The sequence below is a fragment of the Apteryx rowi genome, unplaced genomic scaffold (assembly GCF_003343035.1).
Source record: "Apteryx rowi isolate R43461 unplaced genomic scaffold, aptRow1 scaffold_13, whole genome shotgun sequence".
NCBI classification, from domain to species: Eukaryota; Metazoa; Chordata; class Aves; order Apterygiformes; family Apterygidae; genus Apteryx; species Apteryx rowi.
The window spans coordinates 4,037,474-4,062,245 of NW_020447530.1; the positions used below are offsets into that span (position 1 = coordinate 4,037,474).

General features: G+C 40.8%; 1 protein-coding gene across 4 annotated transcripts in view; it reads right to left on the minus strand.

Annotated features, from left to right (window-relative positions):
* Window positions 1-2,538: 2,538 nt before the first annotated feature.
* DDHD1 (DDHD domain containing 1) overlaps window positions 2,539-24,772 on the minus strand; it is a 57,341-nt gene continuing 35,107 nt past the window's right edge. For 3 of the 4 annotated variants that reach the window (XM_026056177.1, XM_026056178.1, XM_026056180.1), the window contains 6 exons: window positions 16,259-16,521; window positions 14,028-14,103; window positions 8,867-9,016; window positions 7,252-7,504; window positions 5,780-5,962; window positions 2,539-3,571 (listed from right to left, as the gene is read on the minus strand). In XM_026056177.1, the coding sequence (XP_025911962.1) occupies window positions 3,390-3,571; window positions 5,780-5,962; window positions 7,252-7,504; window positions 8,867-9,016; window positions 14,028-14,103; window positions 16,259-16,521 (1,107 nt within the window). In that variant the 3' untranslated portion in view covers window positions 2,539-3,389. The remainder of the gene's footprint in view (window positions 3,572-5,779; window positions 5,963-7,251; window positions 7,505-8,866; window positions 9,017-14,027; window positions 14,104-16,258; window positions 16,522-24,772) is intronic. The other variant, XM_026056181.1, reaches the window with a different exon arrangement.

A 24,772-nucleotide genomic window follows, 5' to 3' on the forward strand; every position in this document is an offset into this window, starting at 1 on the left:
GTGATTCATGAACTCAACTTGGAAAAGAAAGAAAGAAAAAAATCAATTCCCACCGATTTAGCTACGGGCACAGTTGGCTCAACTGAGAAGTGGCATGGGAAACGAGCACAAGGACAACAGAAAATCACAAAGGAGGAAGAGGTGGCATCCAGACATAACAACAACATGAGAATGTGAAACATGGCTTAGTTYAGCCTAATATTAATTAGGAAAGGGGATAAAGTAATTTGAGTTGGCCAGCTATATTGTCATGGTAAAAGAAAACAAAARGAGTCTAATCTTAGAAACACAGGAAATAAAAGCAGAGAGAGAGAGAGAATATACAGGGGAAGAGAGACTGCAGTACAACCAGGGCAGGATAATTAGGAGCAAAGGGATGGAATTCAGCAAGAGATTTTTAAAGCTGATTATCTGCAAAAATGACCTAGTAGCAGAAAACTGTAAGTGTCAAATTTGGACAAAGTACTCAAGGACAAATTTCAGAAAACAGCTCTGTATCAGTAAGACGACCGACAACAGTCCAGTACATTTCCCTTATCTTGGTTTCTCAAGAAAAACCGCCAGTCAACACAGCTTGTAAAGCTAAACTTCTTCCTTGCGAAAGAAAACAAGTCRGTAACTGGAAGCCAGGACATTCCAGCTCTATACTGTGCCATGGACCATCTGACCAGAAAGCCTTAAGTGGGAAATTTAGACTAGCACGCAGAGACGTGGCTCTACTYGAATTGGCATTGCCTTGCAGACTAGAAATGGGGCAACCCTTTTTCTAACACCTTCAAAATTCAGTTATCAAAGAGCATGACTATTTCATCTTTGCAGGAGGGTAAGAGGTCTGTTTTAAGGATTACGAAGACGGAAGCCTGCCCACAGCATGCTTCACATCTTTGCATATGCTTTAGAATGAATTTCCATTTATTCTTTAGTGGTGTTTGCTAAGCTTGGAGATTATTAGATGCTTCATGAAGTTAGAAGTTAGAATCATAATCTGTGCACTACGATGCACAGGTGTTGGTCCTTATTCTCTCTTCTCCTAGCAGCTCCATAATTTATTTCTCCCAGATTTGCCAAGAGGTACATAAAAGTAGAATCTCATCCCTTATATGGAGAGCAGTTAGCAAGTGCCAGCACRCTCTGACGGGAGGGAAGCAACTACTCCATAAATCTGAAACATGTTATGGACAACAGCAGAGTCTACACAGACCACAAGAATTGCAGGAATCAAACCCCGTTTGTTTACAACATTTAAAGAGAGATCTAGCGTGGATCCACTAGTATAAGGGGACACCATGGCAGTGACAAGCTGACCTTCTCAAAGCACTGAAACACAAACCATGCACATTTGGAAATGTTTTGCACATTGTAAATATAAAAGAAGGGTCATCTTTTACACTGAAGTTCTCCTAATTAGGAAGAGTTGATTAAGCAGCATATCTGGAAAACCAGCAATGTAAACAACAGCCTGTTTTCTGGAGCAGAGGTGTCAGACTTCCTTGTCTCACAGGGTCTATTTTAACTTTTAATGATTGATCATCAACCAAGATAAACAAGCCAGGCAGCAGAGTTACAATTCACCGAGGCCAGAAGGAATTTTTCTGCAGAGATTCACGCTGAAACGTGGTCTTTTACAGCATCGGAAGATCTTTGTTCAGTGTGGTTTCACTGCGTTTAGAAACGCTTTTCTGCCCTTACCTTCCCTCCCCATTCCCCTCTGCTTTTTTTTTTTTTTTCTTTGCATTACTTTTTCCTCTTCATAGTTATTCCTAAATCCACAACCCCAGCATACAGGCCTAAGTCCCAATTCCTTACCCATTCCACCATGGGCTGGGGAGACAAACAGCCACCCACGCGCTGTTATTCGGGAGCACAGCTATCCTCTCCCCCCAAGGATTTGAGGAAGGACTTCTGCAGTTTCCACATCTCAGAGCCACTGGTGGAGCCTGGTCAGGGCCGTCTGCAGGCTTGGGCTGATGTTACCACATCTGCTGACACGGAGAACACAGCTATTCACCGACGCCACAGCTTAATTTTTTTTTTTTTAAATGAAAGTTTGGATTCTGCAGCTTCTAAATATGCCATACAGATCATAAATGCCTCAGCCGGGGCAGCTCAGAGGCCACGTATCTGACACTTCTACTCCAGAGCCTTACGTGTTGTTTTAAAATCTCAACAATGACCTTTTAGTGTTTCATTTGCAGATTACTTCCTTTCATCGCAATATTTCTCTCCTAACTCCTCCTTAGATTCAGGTACAAATCTAATCTAAGTTCTGGTATCCTCAGGCCTCACCAAGTTTATTTTCTGCTGCCATCTTTCCTCTTGATGCATTCTTTGCACATATATAAACATATACATATATTTTTATACACATATGTGCACACACATATTTAATAATGGTAAGCAAAAGACAGCTGGATCCTCTGCAAACCAAGTCAAATGTGAGGCCAAAACCTTCACATGCTTGAGAAACACTTGTGGCCTGGAAAGGCCAAGCAAAGCAACTACTTACCTTTGAGAAGAATGTGACCAATGTCATTTGTGTGAAACCACAAATATTTATTTTTAATGAAAAAATACTTAAAGTGTGCCACAGTGTCCATATATTTCATTTGAATAGTAGTACAAAGATATGTATTTCTGAGAAAAAGTCTTAACACTGTAGAAAATAAATGTGGTTCTTAAATTATGTCAAAAGAAACCAGTAAAAAAGTAATGTTTTATACACTGGAATAAAATGAAACAATTAGTTAGAGATAATAATAAATTATAATTACAGTATTTCAAATATTTGCTTCATGCTTTTTCAGCATTAGTTTCTAAATGTGTCATGTATCACAGGCCCTCAGAAGCCAGCAGTCAGAATGGTCTTTCAATGGAATTGTGGATAATAGGATGTGGGTCTGAATAAAGTCCTAGAAAAATGACACCACCGTTTGTTATTTACTGATACATAAAACATCAGAACATGGCAGTTTTAGGTTTGTGTCTAACATATATTTTGTTAATGGAAATTAATTTAGTTATTTAATTAACTAGTCTTTATACTTTAATGAACTAAACAGCAATTATGGTCATTAACAAGTATGTCACCCAGCACACTGCACAACCGTGCTTACGTGATGCTACACATCGTACTGACTTTTTATACAGTCAAAGTTAATGAGAATTTGGAATAAGTTTAGGCCTAATTAAGCACTGCAAAATGTTTAAAACTATAAAGTGCTTTTAAATACAAATCATTTTTGCTCTTTAGAAACAGGAAAAAATCCAAACATGCACTTAAACCTGAAACCTCCATGCCTTATATACTGCAGTTTAACAGTAAAACATCAGTTTTGTGCCATTTGTTTTAAAATTTCCTCCCCCACCCCTCCCCCTCCCCAGTCAAAAATTCAAATAGTGTCTAAATTGGATTTGTCAGGATCTTCTTGGTCATGTTTGTACATGAATGTTAGAAGGAAGAGAGCAATATCCAGAGATGACCAATAGGCAGTGTGTGACGTGACTGCAGACCAGTATCTGCTCTCCACGAGACCTTCCCTGAGCTCGAAATCGATCCTGTGCTCCAGTTCCACTAGAAATTGAACAAGAAACAAAAGTGTTACTGGAATTGTATGTTAAAAGAAGGAAAAACACCTGCATATTTTTCTGTCAGCTTTGGCTTCCGATTCTACTTGCTGTATATAAGATGGACATAACATCTCTGTGTTCGCATTTAACACCACACTCATCTACATTTTTAAAAAAATATGTACATCCATTTCATGCACGCATATTTACCACAAACGTGACCTGAGAGTGCTTCTTAGTTCAGAGGAAAAATCCTAAAGCTTGGAAAAAACTGGTGGTTTTTTAAGCAAGTATTTTCCTTGCAGTAACTATATAAGTACATTTATTTATGCTCCTCATGGTAACTATATGAAAGTATCCAGCAGATGTTGAGGCACCATAAAGGAACTTTGGCTTTCAGAAGTCAGGCTCTGATGCTCTCTGGATGCTCTGAGCTTTCTGAAATACACAGATCTCTTGTATCTTCAGTGGCTATGTGAGGAGATTAAACTATGCACAAAAATTATAAGCCCTTTCTGAAAATCAGCACTCCCTACACAGCACAAGCTCTTTTAATTTCCAGATTATTCCAAATATATTTCAACAGTTATCCCTTCATTTCAATGGCTGTTTTGATTAATACCACATTCAAAGCAATTTTCACTGCATGTTTAACTGGGCCAGTGGCTAACCTATTGTTAAGGCGCTTTAGTGGTTAGAAAATCTCTACAAAGCAATAGAATAAAAAGGACAAAACTAAAAGCCTGCTTAGCTGCAAAAGCCAAACCCCCATATTGAGTAAAAAATGCAGCCATTTATCAAAGCCAGTTTCAAGGAATTTTAATTCTTGGCTCAAAGAGTACAGAAATGGAGCATCGCACAAGCGCTGCCTCCGCAGTCACGGCACAGCGGCACTCGGGGAATGACAGCCCTTCTTATTTTCACAGCGGCATTTCGCCGCTTTCCAAACGCAGCAAGGAGAGGAAGAGTCAGAGCCTCTGCGTACTGGGAGATAACCACAGTCATTTCCACGAAGATGCATACATTCAAAACCAGTCGCTCTGCAAAAACAACGCTCCCAACAGCTCCGTCTCTCTCTGGTGAGATTCCGTTACAGAAGCTTGGGCCGGGAGCCAAATCCCACCACAAGCCATGTGGCCGCCCTCTCAGAAGCAAACGCTTGGGCCGTGGATTGCATCATTCTGCTTGCAGCCTCGCTGGCCTCGGCTCCACGCTCTCTTTCTGTGGCTCAGAGATGAAGTTTTAAAGAGAGAGAGATGCGGGAGCTGTGCAGAAGGCCTTGAAGCGCCAACTGCCCACTGAAAGGACCTCACCCAGAGTTCTGCAGTATTCGCTGTCATGCCACTGGGTTTTCCTCAAGTTTAAAATAAAGTCTGCGTCCTCAAGTAATGACTCAGGATATCTATTGAAATTAGCAGCGATGAAGGGACTGCGAGGTATCATGTGAACGCTATCACAAGATACAGCAGTGCCACTACTTGTGACTGCTTAGATTGCAAAAACCCCGCCTTGCAACAGTGCCAATGCGAAGTTTAGAAACTGAGCCAAGCATGAGTTTCTGTAAAGGAAGTACCTACGGTTTTTCCAAAAAACAACTGCTAAAACTGCACTCTGCATTCTGGGCAGTTCAGATTAGGGCAAGAACAGCCTCTGTTGCCAGTCCTGCATGCCTTTAAATATAGATTGCTTCAAAATTGCAAACGTACGGGAAAATTTAAATTAATCCATCTTATTACAAGTGGTAAGTGGGATTCTCTGTGACAATTATGTTGCTTTCCCTCGTGAGAGTTTAGGAGCTACTGAAATACAGATCCAATTAGCTAAAACTCTGCAAAATACAGGCATATATGTATATACACACACATACACATATAAGTATATACACTCGTAAGTATATATATAATGCATATGTGTATATATGTATATACACAGACACACATATATACAGATACACCTCTTTTAGGAGAAAAATGGAAAAAAAGGAGAACGAAAAGAGTCAGTCCTTGGAAAGACCTAAGAGATTCAAAGAGCTGGAATAGATTCAATGTTTATCATTCTAGAGGTACCCAATAAAATTAAATAGGGGCATATGTTTGTTGGTATGTTATTCCCACCCTCCCCCAGCATACATGTGCAGCCCACTAAAGCTCCGTTTCCCACACAGGAGCTAAAAGGCAGGGAGGGTTGGTAAGGTGCAGGACTGGCCACTAACCTGTGGGATCGAGAAAGCCTGAGCTGCTGTGCGGGAAAGGCGGCGTTCCAACCGTTGTGGCTTTCTTGTCGTCTCCCTCTGCTCCATCCTTCCCCGTCTCAGGTGTCTGTGAGGCGGTTGTACTCGATCGACCGAATCTCGAAAAAAGCATCCCTCCGAGGCCCTTCCCAATACTCGCGGCTCCTGCATTCAGCGCAGAGAAAAAACAAGCATAAGGGCAGCTGAAGCAAACCACAAATTAAAGTCACTGTAACACCCATCAATTAGAGCTGAGTGACAGACAAAGGAAAACACTATTCATGCTGTTCTAGGGTGGGAACAGCTTATCTAACTTCAGTGCGTGCTTTTTAATCGTGAGACCAAGCTAGTGTACAAGCAAAGGTTATAATTTGGAAACTGTAGTTAGGGAAACAAAAATAAATGAGGATACTTTTGCACCAACAAATCTGGTACTTTAAAGGATACGTAGTAATTAGTCTTAGACTATTTATGAAAGAAGAAGGTAAAAATGTTTTATAACAATGTTAGTACTTTCTGAATATAAGAATCCTGTCAGGACACTTAAGACTCTCCTTTCATTAAGGGTCCTTATGTTGGTGTAACCCTTACGGAGATTTAGAATTGCTATATCTCCCTTGGAAAGGGCTAATTTGATTGCTTAGGAATAGGGGTGTAAAAGAACCGTGATGTTTTCTCCCGACTTTGCTGCCACCTCATGGACAACACATTAAAGTTACTATAGAAACACAGGGAAAAGCAGTGCAGTGTGATAGAACCCTGCTTTGAAATACCGCGTATTTTTACTTAAGGACTGACCTGGTTGTACACACTTTAATTATTTGATTGGGAAGATTCCTGGCCCCAGGTCATATTAGCCTTCTTCCAAATCCCATGTAGAGAGCTAAAGAAAGGCCTTGATTCAACAAAATCTGCAAGTACACGCTCAACTATGAGCTCCAGTGAAAGTGAATTTAAGGTCCCTTAAATTAAAGCTTATTGTGAATCAGAATACCAAAAGGAACAGACTTCATATTAAAACAGCCTGAATTCCTTCATGAAATTATGAGTTAAAGGGAATTGTAATACTTACTTTATAGACTAATTTTTCTATTTGTCAATACCAGAAAAGGTTGTCACAAAACAAGCTTTAAAAAAATTTCTCTTGAGGTAAAGTGGAAACTATTAAATCACCAGGATGTTATTTCAATAAGGAAGACAACAATAAGGCAGCAATGGCATGAACTCCCTGACTTACATCCTCTTTCCGCAAGCCTTGACTCCAGGGTACGTAAACTGTCTCTTCTTCAAAGTAAATGTTAATTTGGTCTAAAACAAGCAATACACCTATACCGTACAAACACCAAAAAGAGCCAGGAATAGCTTGCTTACTGTTATACCTTAAACACCACACAAGAGAACAGTGATTGTCTCCAAGAAGCTTCTACATAAAAAAGGACATATAGAACAATTACCTAATATACTCGCTTTGCCTATGTTTGTTATGGACTCCCCATAATGGCGTCGAACCAAGACTGGTGAAGTAGTTGGGCTTGGTATAGTTGAAACACTTTCGCTATCGGTAACTGAGGTAGGTTCTTTTGTTGGGTTGAGAAAACTTGGCTTCATATGCTCATAAGGTAGAGGATTTGCAGTGTTGTACCAGTGGATCTGGACAGGCGAAATGTTGCTGTAGTGTTTCAGAATTAAAGGTTCTAGTCTATAGGCCTGCAAGAGTAATTCAGAAAAGAAAATCTTGAGTATCATTAATGACTAAAAATCACATTCCCTTCCCAATATAGAGTGCTCTTCAACCTCAGATCCAAAATATCTGTAACAAGAATGAAGTGTAGAAAGTGACAGAACAGTGGCATTATGTTCTGATTCACATTTATTTACACAGACTAGAAGATATATTACCTTCCCAGTTGTTTGCACACATGYATTTGCACATTTCTCTGCAACACTTCTACTACATAGTGCTGTTAGCATCCCCAAAACTACTGCTAACAGATGTTTGTTACAATGCACTGAAAGACCAAACCTTATATACAGCTAAACATATACTGCAGCATAGACAGTGAGGACCTGGCTATGCAAACATTTTGCTTGATGAATCTTCATTAAGCATTATGCAAACCATGAATTGGTAGGGCATCTGTGTGTTTATTTAAAAAAACAAACACACACACGCTTTCTATTGATTCTTTATTTTTCTTTGTTTACTGAGATATAGGAAAGCATTCTGCACTTTTTTTATCTAGGAAAAAGTAAAGTTACTACTTGCAGAATGGGCCAGCTGATTGTAATCTGATCAATCACCTTGGGCTTCCAAGGAAAATTTGCCATGCGTTCTATCTTGGAAGTAGCTGGAGCTGAACAAAATCTTGAGATGAGCAGAACCAGCATGTTTTGATAGAGGTCTAAAGATATTCAGACTCAAGTGGAATTTAAAAATAGATACCCTCCAAATTATTATTCCATAATAAACATGAAACTCCCAAATCAAGGTTCCATCAAAGAAGTTGCCAAGGCCCAACATCCTGTCTCTGATAACAGCCAATAATGGCTGCCTATGGAAGAGTGCAAGGACAGGGCAAAGCTATAACCAATACTTCCCTCTTAAGTACCATCTCACTCTCTAGCAATCTGCTACTCAGAACTCCCGGGGAAAACAACAGTGTCTTTGTTTTTCTACAGCACCTTGTAAACTGCTTGTGAAGATTTTTAACAGCATCTTTGGACAGAAGATGTTTTATAGAAGTCAGTAAGTTAAACAGAAGTTGGAACTTGACTGAGAAGGGTTATTTCATCTGTCTTTGCAAAAAAAAAAAAGCAGAGTAATCTTGAATGTTATGCTTATTAACATGAAAAGAGAAACAAAGTGTAGGATATTTAAGGCACTGATTTGTAGAAACTGTTATTCTACAGTTATAAAACCCACAATATTCTACAATAATCATTAACAAATAGTTATGTGCTGGAACATACGTGTGTTGATCCACATGCTTTGATGACCACACATATTATTGCACAGCTGATGTTTAAAAATACTCAAGGTAAAAGCTTGCAACTGCAATTAGAACTCACCACTGGATCTGTTGGATGAAAAATATTTAGTAAGCGGTTACAAATCGTTTTGGGCAGAATATGATCTTGACTACCGCTGTTTCCCGGACGGATGCCACGCAATGCCAAAAACACTGCTAATGGAGATCCCATACAGAAGAAATTCTCAACCTAAGGAAAGATTTCATCCATGTTAATAAGGAAGGAAATAACGCTTTCTAACATGGCTGGATTTGATTTCTTTCTCTGTTTCAACTGAGGGACATGTATAGTATTAGTGAGTCAAAACAGGGAAGACCGCTGTAACATACATACTATAGCATAACAGGTTAAGTTTCCCACTTCCCTTTGCTGTGAGAAGAGAGTTACACATTGTGGAGCTACATAGTTGGAAAACTGAAAAACAAGTTGGATATTTGCACTGAAAGAGGTCTACCAACACTGGAATGGTTGGAGTGAGAAGAATTTGGAGGACACTAAGGAAATGTGATGAATTTCACAAGATTGTAAGTCTGTTTTCTCATGAAACATTAATCTTTCCCTAGCCAAGTACTCCATAGCTCATTCTGCTGCACACACCATCAAGGAAGTAGAAATGCAAGCTACACTGAGTATTAAAGACAACCTACAGAATATTTATAGTAGTCACACACACATACAGGCTGGTGTTATGTACAACCTCTTGAAAACATCTAGTGTTAAGTGCACAGAATGGTGCTTGTCAAAAGTGCCACCACAAACATTAGCAATCGCTACCCATGAAGAGGTACAGCACACTCGGCGATTCTGCAGACTACTCTCACGTTGTCCAAAGCTACCGTGACTTTGCTCTGAAAGGACTGCCTCTAACACCGAGAGGCAACTTGAGTAAACCTGGACTGCAACCACTAACCCATCTGACAAAGGTCACTGAACATGCATCAGTGGTAACGACTTTTGGTCACTACCAACCTGGGCCGGGATTCAACAGTGACCTAGAGGTGAATGGCTTCGTATCCCATTACCAATCCTCAGACATCGTCTCCTAGAAACATCAAATGTAAAACTCTGTAGTCAAAAATATTTTCATAAGTCAAAGTTACTTTTTAACCTTTAGAATATTTTCTTATATGAAAAATTAATTTTACCATTATCAGAACTTCGCTATAACTTTCCCAATAGTAGAGCCAAGTTTGCAGGGCACTACAGCTGAGCAACTATTAGTGCACTACTGCTTAATCAACAAGAGAAATTGCTGCATTCTTGCTAAGTGCACATGAAGAATGCTTGGATTCCCAAGTGCCTTTGCTATATGTCAGCACATGGAGCAAGGGGGTGGAAATAATGGTCCATTTCATCTATCAGATTCCAGCACTGCACAAAACATTCTTCCTCCTCTTACTTGGCATTGGTACCCCACTTCTTTCTTCCAAAAGAATGTTCGAGTCCCATTTCAATGAAAAAACAATCTAGGTCTTCAGCAAAGCCATTCAATGTTGCGTGCTACAAAGCGCTGCTCTTTGTCATCTGTATTGTTACTCCAGTCTAGTTCAAAGAAGCTCTTCTTTCTCATAATTAAGCTTTACACAGACCCTTACATTTTTGCAATTTGGACAAAAAGCTTTCTCATCTTCAGATACAATAGAAACAGATATTCACAGTGTAATCCTTTACACTGAATAAGTAACCTTTAACCCTGTCCATCTGATATGCCTGTATCCAGCATTTGGAGTACACAGTTATGGTCTTTCTCCTTCGGAAAGAAGGCAGTAGGTACTGTGACTGCCAGCTTACACTTGCTAACAGATATTTAAAAGACATTTTCATAAATTCACTTCAGGCAAGTGCAGACTAGGCAGAAATCTCAAAAGGTAAATAGATTCAATGGTTACAAGGTGCATGGCTTTTGTTCCAGCATGTCTACTGATAAACAGAAGATCAACAATGTCCACAGACAGACGCTGTCTTCTTGGAGTGCAGTGTTCTTTGTTATATATTTTTGTACATGCACTAGCCTTTCAACATCGTCTTCCAGCTCTGGATATGCTTACAAAAACAAAGTATACCAATAGCAGGATACTGTAAGAGGTGRCAATAGATTGATAGCAAAGCAGTGTATATTAAGAATTGAAATTAAGTTGTCCAAAAATAATCCTTTAAATTGCAGCCATTGGACTCTTAGCATTATTGCAAAGTGGCTGAATAGAAGACTGATGTGCAATGAAACCTACTGGGAATAGAGGACTAAAATATTTTTGAAATACATTTATTAATTTTGTTGTTTCTCCTTGAARCAGGAGTGGGGAACCTCACATATATTTCTGTAAAAGTTTAACAACAGAGAAGCAATTTTTCAGAACATGACCTTTCAGGATAGCACTTTTCTCCTGGTTATGTTCCATAAACAAAAGACATAATGAATTMATTTGTATTTTAAGCAGAAGCTGAACTGAATAGCCATTAATTCAACTCAAGACTCTGCAGTTCTTCTAGAACCAAAAAAAAACCTGAATGAGAAAATACAAGTGGGACAATGCACCTCTTTTGTGCATAGGGAAGGGTGGGGAATAAATGGACATGTTTAGCGGTAATGTTAACATGGAAGACAGAGGGTGACTMCAGTTTATGTATCTATGCTGCCTTTCAGCCTGGAGGATCCCAAACATCCTCCCAGAATGAGGAAATGCAGCCTTCTGTGTGGTAGCCTCTACCTGATCCTGCACCCAGGAACGTTCTRCAACCCTAGCAAAGGGAATGGAGGAGACTTGCATCAGTATTACATGGGGAATTTAACTAGGCAGTTGTGTGTTGAACTACTACAGCACATTGCTGTATTCAGTTTAAAGGTTTTCTCCTTTCAGATAAGGCTGCACACCAGCATCCCACTAAGCTCTCATAATTCTTGTACATGTGGTAAATCACTAGTACCTTATAAATCTTCACATTTGTTATCAACATTGACATCCCTGTCAGATGCTGCTACATAGAAAACACAAGGTCAATTATAAGCTGGAGCTTCTTCCRGAAGAGTTAATTCACCTATGGTTACCAAAAAAAGTGCTAAGGAATCCTAAAGTACTTTAACATAGCACATAAAAAAGTCCAGATTTAAACTAATTTCCACCTCAGTACCACAGAGCAACTGAGGTATGCCCTGCCCTTCCCTACCATGATTGAAAATCAGCCTACCACATTGCTATTTTCAGGAACCACAGCGTCAAAGAGGTTGGTATCACACCCTTCCCCATGTTTTCATGCTCTTCAGCCCCTTTAGTCTTCATTCCTGTTCCTCTTACATAGCTGCTGGGGAGAAGGCTGCACTTCTAAGCTTTGCATTTACAGTGGGGTGTTGGTTTTGCTTTTAACCCACACAGCTCCTAATGATTTAGCAGCTCCTTCAATTGTGCCATCTGAGGAGGAGTAGGGGAGAGAGAGCCATAAAGATACCTAACCCTCAAGTTCTCATTTTAGTGGTCTAATACATTAGAGCACAAGACACTCCAAACCTTCATTTTTTTCTCCCAAAAGGCTGAGTCAGTTCTACAGATCACTACTTCTGTTATTAATCACCAGCCATGTTAGCTGCTGCATTTATTCTTGCACTTATCTTGCCAAAAGCTACCTCTGTTCTTGCTCAACATCAAGAAAGTTCAATCTTGTTTAACGTACACTAGTGACTTTCCCTCACACTGGGAAGCTGAATATGTCCAGTCCATAAAAGAGGCAACACACTGACAGTGACCAGCCCTTTTCCGTACATGTCCATTTGGTTGCGTAGCGCATCCTAGAAAGATCAGTGACCAAATACTCCAGTCTCCTGCATATCATAGACCAAAGTAATTTGTGGATCAAACACTTGTAGTGAATAGCTGCTTGTGATCAAACTGGAGCCCTGGTCCGCCACAAAGAGCCAAAATGCTGGTAGCTGGTACCTACAGAGCAGTTACTTCTCTCTCAGCAAGCTAGTCACCCTCAATAAGCTGGACTGATTTGCTGATGAGAAACCCTCTCTCAGTAACATCCTGTTGAAATCGTCCCTTAGGAGAAGCACCTTGCTGCCACATTCACGGAAAGCCTCTCTCTTCCCCTTGGGCTCTGTCACAGGCATGGTACTCAAGCAATGAGAGTCCCTAGTATAAAACTTCACAGATATGAAATGTCTTTCTTTCACAAAAGGGAAGGAAAAAAAAGATGTACAGCAATGGAAAATTACCTAGCAGTAATTTGGGTTGATACAGCCCTCTTATCTTCCCAGTCTCTTTTCCCTTCCCTTCCTGCTCACTCTAAAAGTTTTTTTTTTTTTCTAAAAACATGCAGTTTGAACACAACTGGGTGAAGAATAATCTTTGCACAGAGCTGGAGGAGTATCAGTCTGACTCCAGCTTCCTTGATGGTAGAGATAATAGAACGATATATACTTTTAAGCAGTGATGAAAAGGAGAAGACTATGACAAATTGAATTATGGTTAGTTTTCTCTTTTTTATGGCTCATGATTGACCTTGGCTTCTAGGAGTCCTTCTGAATTCAGAAGGATAGAAAAATAGCAAGTTAAGAAACAATAATCTATTTTCTTCTCATCTATCATGTCACATTTTTATGGTTTAATATTTCAGGATATACTAGAGCAACTAGAAAGTGTTGCACATCCCACCAAGGAGCTAGAAAATTCCATTTCCCAATGGTATGAAATTCTAGCAATTTATACAGCCAATTAGCAATCAATCTATTTCATGAGACTAAAAGTAACTTGTCCTAACTCTCAGACCAGAGTAATTTGGAAGGAAAATCCACTGCTGGAGGAAATTCAATCAGATTTGAAGCTACTCAGAGGTGTGACATGTTAGAAGCAGTTCCCAAGAAAAATGGATTAGTAGACAAAGTAGAAGTGAAATTGTTTAAGATGCATGATTAGTGCAATTTATCAAATGACTTTCACGATCACATATGGTTGTGTGTGTGTGTGTAATATATTAACAGTTTATATACATGTTTATATATTTACATATAAACATATATTTGTAATAAGAACATATGAGTACAGTAACATGTTTACACACACACACTACAATCAATGAATTAAAATTATTCTATCAACATTATCCCTAGGGAAATGGAAAAAAAAAGTAATTAGAATACCTCATACTGCAGGTATATTATTAAAGCAAGTAGAACATATGGTAAAAACCTCTCAGACATGCATACCTTAAATTTTAAGACAGGTGTTTTTGATACGGTGGATGCCTTTAAGCCATGTAACCTCTCTTCTATCTCTCTCAACCTAGAAAAGAAGGAAATCTTTCTGAGATACAGTAGAAAATGTAGCATTAAACTCTCTGATCCAAACAGGCAGCTCTGCAGGGTCTGATGGTTGTGTCTGTTAGGAAAAGAGAGTGATGGTATCAGTATTTCTTGAGGCAGTCCAATTTATTAAGAAACAATGCATGCGAAACCCCGTTTCTCTGATCATGGAAGGAATCAAACARGAGGTGACAGTTTCTTTGTTCATCCCTCCAAGCATCTTCCCATCCTCTTTCCTCAGGAGCAGGTGGCTCACTTCTGCTTCTTTGGTGTTTTTGCTGCTTTATGCAACCAAATCACCTGTTTTGTCACCAGACCAACAGGAAAATCTGTAGCCCAGTCATTCTGGAGCTCCTTATGGCAATGGAATATCTGGAGCATCACATCCCTTTCAACTGTCATTAACAAAAGGTTGTGTACTTGTTCTTCTAGTTACCTTGAATAAAAAAGCAGCTACAATATAAAGCACTTGCAATGGACTGGTACAACTGTCTAACCCCAGCACTAGAGCATCTAGAACTACAGTTCCCAAAGAGCATTTTACAAATAAAAATGTTAAGCTTAACTTCTGCCATCTTGATTAGCAAAAAACAAATCTGGAGCTACAGCATTCTGAAAAGTAGCACTTTCAAAAAAGTCTGTATGTTTTAAATGAATGTGATTCGGTCTTAAAAAAGAAAGCGTGCAGAACTCTTAACTCTCATCAAATATTGTCAAAGGGTTCCAATACATAAACTCACATGCTATATGTATATTATTCTACAACACAAAATACTTACACACGCTGTCACACACTACTCAAGTGTAAGTATTTTCAGAAATCTAGTATGAGTGCTAACATTAAAGTAATAGAAATCCAGAAGTTATGGGGTGTTAGCAGTATATTTTCTATAGTTTCAGACTGAATTAAACTAAGATGGTTCATGAACAAGAGAACCACTCTGTTTATATACAAGTGCCCATGTCAAATGATATTAGATTACTGTTGGACCAAATCTGAAACACTTCAGTGAATGCCTAAGGAATAGGACCAGGAGTGTGAAAATGGTAAATTGTCACTGATCACATGCTAGTCATATACCTGAAGGGTCATCTCACCCACTGGGCAACTTCACTTGGTCTCTTATTTTATCTTCTCTCAGAAAGGCTGCACTTTATCCAGCCTTGCGGCTGACAGAGATGTCCTGTACCAATCACTAATTACCTGCAGACCGATTTCAAGCACTGCAGGAGATCTGATGCTGTATTAGAGCGTCCAAAGGACCGCCAATACTAAGACAGGTTTCAAGAAGAAACAGAGGAGAACTGTGGTCACGATTTACCCTCACTTCCCACTGGAAAGATTCAAGTTGTAGCTACTATTTTCATATTCTCCATCTATGGACGTCTTATAGCACCTCGATAGCCAGGTTAAACAGGAAAGTCACCTTAACGCTGAGGAGTCATCACCATGATCTGCAAGATCTTCTAACACTGAGAATCCCTACCAACAGCGAGAATTCCTGCCAATGCCTGCAAGCCACTGAAACTGTGATCTTATTTGCCACAACACACAGTGCTGCTTCACACTCAAAACAGCATTAACATTTCTAGATGGCAGCAAGCAGAAGCGGGTCAGTGATCCACAGCAGAATAATCCCCATAAACCCAAACACTAAGCTGCAATTGCAACATCTGTATCCAGCTGGTGGAGCTCAAATTCCAGGCTGATCCTAGGAGAAAAACTTTCACTCTTGTCTAGAAATTCAGCAATTTCACTACTCTGTAATACTGCTCATTGCCCACCTGCAAGCTACTTTGCTGTGTGTGTTTTCCTCAAGGATCTTAAGGCCTAATGGTCTGATCTTCTATCCTTCTTCCTGGCTAAAAGTGGCTCCCAGTGTAGCTGAGCAGTGAGCAGCAGCTAGTTGTTCGGTTCTGGTACAGTGCGCAGGATGTATGTTCAGACTCCTGTTAGCAACACCAGCTCCCTTTGCCTGCTTAGTCCTGCCTTTGGCATTTACTATTGCCATTCAGCACCAACAGAAAAACATCAGCCACAAAAGATAACAGTCATGGTGGATTCTGGAAACGCCCCAAGGACATCATCTTGGGATGTGTTTTCCTCCTTAACAAAGGGGAAGTGGATACATTACCGTTGCTTAGTTATATAAAGTTCTTCAAGCAAACGTTGCTCCTCGTAGCTCATCCAATGGTCTTCAAGCTCTTCCTCCTCTTTCTGCAGCAGCTGCTCGTAAAGCCGGACAGGGTTCCAGCCAGTCATTATGTCGTAGGTGATCACACAGCCCAGTGAGTGGGACACAATGGAGACTTTCCCTCCTTTCTCCTCAAACTCTGGATTCCGAGAGCAGAAGAGCGTGTATAGTCGGTTTAGCTCCTGCTGCAGCCCTTTGACAAGCTGTTTTAAGAGGGGAAGGAAAGAAGGTTTAATATTAACATCTTACACTTCTGTTCGTGTTCACATGTCTTCGCCTACTACATAGACCAGCTTCTCAAACATACATCTAGGTCAAGCATGATCTTCGAGTTCACTTAGGCTTAGAAGATGAGCAAAATCTTGTGGTCAGTTCAACTCTCTGCTGTCTTTAAAACAGCCCTCCAAATCCCCACCTGTAAAACAGAACAAATGAATTTTGGCTCGAGGGACACTGACTTCTTTACAGCAGCAACTGGATAGTTGACTGTTCCTGACTCCAGTGGTGCTTCTCTTCCATTCAGGCCCAGAAGGAACCACTAAGCAGGGCATGTGATAACCACATGCCCTAGACCAGCTGCACTACACAGCCCAAGACATTAAAGGCATTACATTGGAATAAATCCTTATAAAAATAACAGATACTTAAAGTACTTAACAGCATCCTCTGAGGTGAGCAATAGCGAGGTACTCTGTTTTCACTAATAGTCCACTAGCACAACAGCAAGTATTAACATGCCTGGATTTCCCTTATTGCTCGTTTCTCCCCCAGTTTCTCTACCTTTTTACAGCACTGCATGTTTCTCCCATGTCAGAGGTTCAGCTCCCTTTTTTAACCCAAGATGGTTGGAAGGAGAAGGCTGGGCCATATATGATCTGGAATCAACTCACATCTCTGCCACAAGCTTTGCACGTAACCCTAGACAAGTCATGCTCTCCCTTCTCCATTTATGAAACCAAGGTAACAGCATTCCTACCTCTCTGTAGGGAACTGGGAAGATATATCCATTAAAATTGATATGGTCAGATACTACAATGACAGCCTAATGGGGTCTGGGAAAATATCCTCAAATTGCTTTCAGATCTTTGTAAAACGAACTCATCATAACCTTCATTATTCTGCTCACGACTCAGCAACAAGGGGACCAAGTGTTCTGTCCTATTTCTTCTCCTACCATAATGCACCTACTGTAATTTTTCCAAAGGAATCAGACTGAAATAATACCACTGAAAAATAAAAAGCTTTATCTTAGGCAGAAGGAAGATATGCAAGAAGAAAAAGTACAAATGAGATGGGAAGAGCTAGGATTTGAACATTTGATGTAAACAATGCTAAGGAAAAGAACAAACATTTTTGCTTGTGGGTTTCTGGGTTTTTTTGGAGGCATGGAACAGGAATGCAACATAGTTTTCAGACATGGCAAGCTAATCCTGTAGTATTACTGAGATAACTATATATTGATCCAATGCTAATTGAAAAGCCCAGAGGCTTATTTGCTTCAAATCCCGCACTAAGGTACACATGCATGAAAATGTTAAGATTCATAGAAAAAACTTATTTAGAGAGCAATATTAAAAGCCATGAAATTAAAGAATGAGACAATACAAATAAGGTAGCTCTGCTTGCGAAACTCGACATGGTAACTGAGCAACACTTCCAGGCGGTAGCATAGAGGAGGACAAACGCAAAATTGCAAATCATTCCCTTGTTAGCAGCAGGAAATTAATGCTACAGAACATGCAATTTGAACATGATTTTTCGAGTGCCTGAATCATTACTGAATGTAAATATGAATGGCAGTAGGACCGCCACTGTTTGATACGCATTTTACTGAGACAGAAACCACACAACAAATGCTACGCCTCAAAGCACTGTGAAATGATTAACAAAGACTTGCAGCAGCTCAGGGAAATAAGTACCATCACTGCCATTTCTAAGTCTCTTTGGCTGTGATGCTGCCTATTCTTGCGTTTGGCTCCATGCGGACTCTGGGCACTGCTTTCACACATGAACAAACAGGCAGAGGTTTAGCAAGAGTCAGAGCTGGAAAGAGAAATCAGGACTAGATTTGGCTGATGTTTTTTTTCCCCTTAAAAAAGTTTTGATTAAAAACCAGAACAAAATAACAGAGATCCGTTGAAATCAAAGTGTTTGGGGATACCTGGCAGGAGCTCAGTGAAACAAGGGAGCAGTGCTCTCCTGCAGTTTGGCTGGCTGACATGGTATCCCCCAAGGGTGCCGATGCACATCGTCCCGCCGTCGGGACCGCAGCAGGGAGCTCCAGACCGGGGACTCCTGGCCCCACAGCGGATGCTCTGGCTGGAGCATCAGCTCCGGTTCCAGTTTCTCGTTGCACAAAAGCTATCATTCCCAGTATACTGACCGTCTTGCTCAGCAGTCCTGTACCCTACTCTCCAGTACCCTACTCCTTCACAGCCCATTTCCTTGGAAAAACAGAGATCTTCCAGGAAGAATGAGATTATGTCAGCCTCCCCCACTGCTCACAGGCACAGAGCGGATAAGTAATCTTTAGGCATTTATGGCATTTCATTACAAGGGTCTTGTTCTCTCTCAGTTTTGGGGCATAAATCACACCCGGAAAGTCCAATCACATTTTTAACTGTCTTGCTCCTTAAAAACTTGCTCCTTAGTTAGTGAGGAGTTAGGCAAAAGCAAGGACAGCAAGAAGAAATTGCTTGAATTTCCAAACAGCCTCATATTCAGAAGTTAGTGGGCCAGATCATAAGCTTTTAACTCAACCAGATCCCCTGACAGAGATTGTTTCTAAATCCCAAATCACTGGTTACCTAATTTAGTTGTATAGTAGAAGGTCCCGCTGTAGCAAGACCTCTGGATTTTCAGGCACCATAAATGGTCTGCTTTGCTGTTATGGCAAAAAACCCCAAATCTCTCCAATTGCAGTGGCTGCTTATAGATATTCTCATCTTGCCAACAGTTCTGTATCAGTACTCAGATAATATAATTGAACCTTTTGGTATTTAGTAAGGGGAAAAAAAAGAAAAGAAAAAGCAGCTTCCTAGCTAAAAAATGATTTGGTTAAGCAGTATAGGAAGTTAAAAAAAATTTAACCCTGATTTACTTTTTCACTCTTCATAAACATACAATATCCTGACCTGTAAAAGAACAGCTTGGTTTGAAAAAGGCTTTAGTCCCGTAAGTGTAATTTAAAGTCTTTTAAAATCTGTTTTGTCATTACAGCCTGATATATATCCTATTCTGTAAATATCAATCTTCTGTATATTTGTTAAAATTGATGACTTATTTTTACTGAAATTTGACATGAAAAATGTAACTACCTATTAAATTTTCTCTCATATTGTATCACTGTAATTAAAGTCAACTTTTTAAGGACTGATTTTTTTTCTATCCATAGCCTGTCCTTTTGCTCTTTCTAAAGGATTTACGGGAGTCTGCTTACTTTAAGAAAAACAAAGCAGCAAAAACACCTCCCTCACCTCCAGAAAAATCCACAAAACCGCTGAGTTGCTGCTCCATGGTCTATGCCTTGATATACCTTGTTGTAAGGCTGTAAGTACAGACCTGGGCAAAGGGTGCATCATCCCGAAACTGGTCTCCTGCTGGTTGACAGTTTCCCCTGTTCTCACGTGCTACAGCTAGAACAAATCACTTCCCAATAACGAAGCCTTTTACCCACTAATTTCCCTTGTTACTGCCATCCCCGAGCCTCACTGCTGGCGGGTCCATGCAATCTATTATGTGTTTAGGAAGTGCCTGCTGGTTTTGCCCGAAAACAGGAAAGTAGGAATCCTCTGGGGGGGAAAAAAACAAAAACCAAAAAACTGGTGTAATGCAACATGAACAGACCCCTGTTTCTCTCTCTCCTCTTGCCTCCCTGCTCGCTAGTTCCCATCTTATTTTGGGGATAAGTGAGATAGATCATTCACAAAGAGCCATTTCTCCAGCCATTGCAGCAGTGCTGTTCTTTGGCACTCCCCCACAGGAGGGCTTTTAGTAAGCTTTTTCCCACAGAATGGCTAGTTTCCTCAATTTTTTTCCTCAACCAATACTACCATTTCCTAAGGCTTCTCCCACAGACTAAACAAGCTCAAATACTTCACAAGAGAGTAAATGTGGCAGGAACCAACTGAGTTGATTTTTTCCAAGCAGCTGCTCCCACTAACCGTGTTTCCTGCTCTGCCTGCTAATCTGCTGGCTGCTAAGCTCGGCTCGGCTCCCCTCTGCTCTTCCAGGAGGGACCAGTGAAATGCCTCCTACCGACAGCTCCATTACTGAAGGGATTGAAAAACTGTAACAAATGGAGCACTTCCTATTTCTTCAAAACAAGTTATATGAAATCCCCTTCATCCCAATTGACCTTCCTACCACAACATCAGTTTAACATCAGCCTGAGCACACTGCACACAGTTTGAAAGAAAGGCACAGAAAGTTTTCCAATGGTCCTTTTTTCTTTCCCAGAAAAGTTTTTTCTCCCTGTTCTGATTTTTGGGGAAAATTCCCAAAGCCAGAAGCCTTCACTTGTTGCACTCAGTAGGACTCCAAAAATGTGTGCTGCAAAAGACAAGCGTGATGCCACTGATGGCTAGTGTAGAAATCTCTCTGCTTCTTTTGCTTGGCACCCGGCACTGCTTCCTCTTCAGGTACTCCTGCATCTTTTGCCTTAGCTCGACCCATCTCCAGCCCTTCTCTGCAGACAAGTCTGCCTTTGCAGGCTTCCAGACAGGCATGCAGAAACCCTACCTCTGCATGTTCCACATTTGCTGAAGGGGGAGGGAAAAATAGGAGCACCTCATTCCTGAGCACCTTTCACAGACCAGTTGTTTCACTGCAAAAGTTTGGTGCAGATTTAAAGTGCTATGAGCCTTGCAGACGCAATACTGCAAATACTCATGAATATCCAGAGAAAATGAAATACAAAAGTAGGACTTTACAATGCCTGAAGCCTTTAATACAGGCAAGTTTCACAAACAGATTTTATGGCAAATTGTAATCAGGCACATTAAGCACCCCGCAGTTCTCAGACTGGGTAGGGAGCCCTTAGGTACTATTAAATTTGCAGACCTGCTGAAGGCCGGTTGAAGCACAGATATCCTTGAGATGCAGCCTTTGACATAGTTTGACAGAACAGTATCCAAGGAATGAAGATATTTCCTACATGTTTTAGTCTGGTTCCAAAGGGCAACGGAGAGATTTCCAGCAGTCAAAGATCTCAGCAAAACAGGGAGTGTGAATGGGAAAAAACGCCACAGGGAGACTGAGCAGATGTGGGAGCTGCTGATCCTCTGTGAAAATCTTTTAGGAACGTTTTTCATTTTTACTTCATGAAAAGTAGATCAATTATTAGGGGCCTGAAGCTCCCTTTTTCAGGTTAAGCTTTGTCAGTAAATCTTCCATGCTAGAAACTTAAGCTCAGAGGATCAAGTTGCTCAGAGGTCATCACCTTATATTCCGACAAACCGAGGTTAAATGCTCTATGGCCTTCACAAACCTCATTAAAGGCCAAGTAGGAAATGGTCTTTCTACACACACACGGACAGCCAGAATGACAGCCACGTAATTTCAAGGGAAGATAAGTACCAGGCTGCCAATCGCGTAATAGGAATGGGTCGCTGGGCCTGTTCCGATCAGGTCATAAATCCCCTCTGCTTTCCAATTACGCGCTTGTCTGGCATATCACTTCCCAGAAGTAAAAAAATAACAGTCCCTTCCAACCGCTCAGGAATCCTGGYGGCAAGGGCATGCGTTTTATTCAAACGAGATGAGAATCGCTGTCAGACAAGACGGGCCGGTGCCACCTCAGCAGAAGAGGGAGCTGCGGCACGGCTGACCATAAGGGCAGGAGGATCACATCCCTGATCACCCCTTGGGTGCCTGGTTACGGCTGAACTGCCAGAGCATGAAGGGGAGCAAGTAACCACATAAGCAGTGAAATATCCACAGAGCTGCACTCTGGTTCCGCTGAGGCCCCTTTTGCACACAACATTAACACCCTTCTGTGCTGAGCTGGAAAAAAMCAAACTGCTAAATCCCCAGCACCTGCATCCGAAACAGCTGCTCAGTCACCCTCCGATGCAAAAGACAAGCCTGCGATGTTGCGAGACACAGACATAAATGAGCCTATTTCTCGCAAAGCAAAGGGAAGTCAGCTATGCACACGGCAGACGAACACCTCCTAGACATCGAGGTGGTCCAGGTAGAAGGAAGAACCTGATCTCCCTGCACGTTCTAGAAACTGTGGGCAGACTGCTTGGGTTGAAGGGGGCTCTTCGGTGCACTCCAAAAGTACCAGGGCAGAAAAAGATAACTTTTTCCCTCAATATCCAGCAAATGACTTTTTTCAATAAAACACAGAGTACAAAACCCCTGCTGGCTCTCTGAGCACCGGAAGTTAACAGTTTACACTGCTCTCGCCGAAGTCCTCAACGACCCCTTTGTAGTTGAAACTCGGATGTAGCACTCCAGTCCCAACCTCTTTGATCTGTCAAAGCCAATAAAATTTTTGGTTTTCTCTTGGGCTTCACTGGGTGTCCTCTCCTGAGACTGTTCTTAACTCTGACTGCCCCTTGCTGCAACTTTCAGAGGACCTTCCTCTCTGCCCCCTCCACAACATCTTCACTCTCTGGACACTCTTATTGACATGAGCAGCTTGCAGACCAAAAGAAAAAATAACATAGAGCTACATAAAAAAAAAAGGAGTGCAGGAAACCTGACCTTTGCAACCCCTCCAGCTTGAACAGCATCAAAGTTTTTGTAGGCTCCGTGGGAAAGGAATTTGAAGGAGATCTGAAGAACAGTGAGTTTTGCAAACAGCTCCCTCCAAATGTCAAGAGAACTTCAGGAGAAGTGCAAACTTGTTTGAAATTCAGCAAGTAGGTAGTAAGAAACTGGTGTAATGGGCCAACTGGAGGTGGAAGAAGGTCCTTAAAAACCAATGATGCAGTTCAAGGATAGATTTGTAAAGGACCATGAAAGCAAAAACGAGGAGTGTTTGCTCCATGTGAACAAGAACATGCCAACACATAACACAAAGACGGGGGTGAGACTGCTGACCCTCCAGCACACAGCAGTTACCACACTCCCAGACAGCATCACTGATGGGAGCCAGAAGACTGTCACAACAACAGACGAGAGGCCAGAACGAGACTTAGCTGTGTGAACAGATAGGAGTGGCTGTATATCTTAGTGACATTACACAAAAAGCATCTGAGGGTATCTAGACCTGAGTCTCTCTCAGTCTCTCCTTCCACTGAAACGCTGAGTCTGCCCCTTTTCTGACCGAGTTACTATATTCAAGACAAAGAGTTTAGGTTCRGGCACATCYAGTAAACTGTCRCTTTATAAAGTTGAGAATACATTCAAGGACAATGAAATGAATTAAGCAAGCCATGAAAGCGTTGCCAAGCAGTTCTTTGAACACTACCTTCTACAGACTAAGCAAAAACTACACTGAAATAGTCTCAGTTAAAAATTTCCTGCTTCACATCCCTCTCATTTTTAAACACATACARAACAATTTATTTTTGTTGCTGAAAGGACTGCGTAACAGCAGGACATTTCAAATGCAAAAGCTGATATCAAAGAGGGATGAAAGCTCCAGTAAAAAATTAATACTTGTTCCAAATTTCAAGAGTACAATCATTAACCTCCTTTTTTAATATGTGTATAACAAACTATCAAGCCATTTTAAGGTGGACAGCAAAGTCTGCTGTGGGAGCAGTGCTAGGTAGGCTGCATTATATTGCATTCCCCCAGCCTCCTGAAGCCTGTAATGTACCTTCAACACCAAGCCCACAGTCACCATGTCACCAACCCTGTGTTTTTCATTTCCTGTCCTCAGCTGGGGGGAAGTGTTAAATACCCACCACATCACCTTGCATTTCACTTGTGGCAAAAGTAATCCACAAACACCTCCTACTAATCTTCTGAGGCTACTGCAATATTTGAACTTAATCTTTATACATCTTTGGATGATGGCTGCAAATATTATCCTGTACTAAAGACATTTTCTGCGAACACATATATCAATAATTTACAGAATTACAATCAGCCTGGAAGTAAGTACAATGCAGATCAGTAAAACAAGCACTTAACAATATAATGAAGGTGGCAACACTAAATTTATTATGTATCAATTAGTCTTTTTAATCTCTGAGACAGCCATTAATTATTGAAGAAATATTAAGCTACAGTAACATGGCTGTGAAACGAAGTCACCCACTGAAGACACTGACATCCAAGGCTACATTCCCTTAAATGGCATGAGCAAGGAAGGAATTAAAGTATGAAGTGATTGTTCACACAGCACGTGTGCATCAAAATATCAACTTACTGCTTCTCCTTATCTTCTGTGTAATATAACATGTTTAAACAGGGATTCTCAGTTTTACTCATCAAGGATCACTGGACAGATGAGGGCCTGCACAGCAAAGTTCACTTGCAGCGATGCGGAAATTG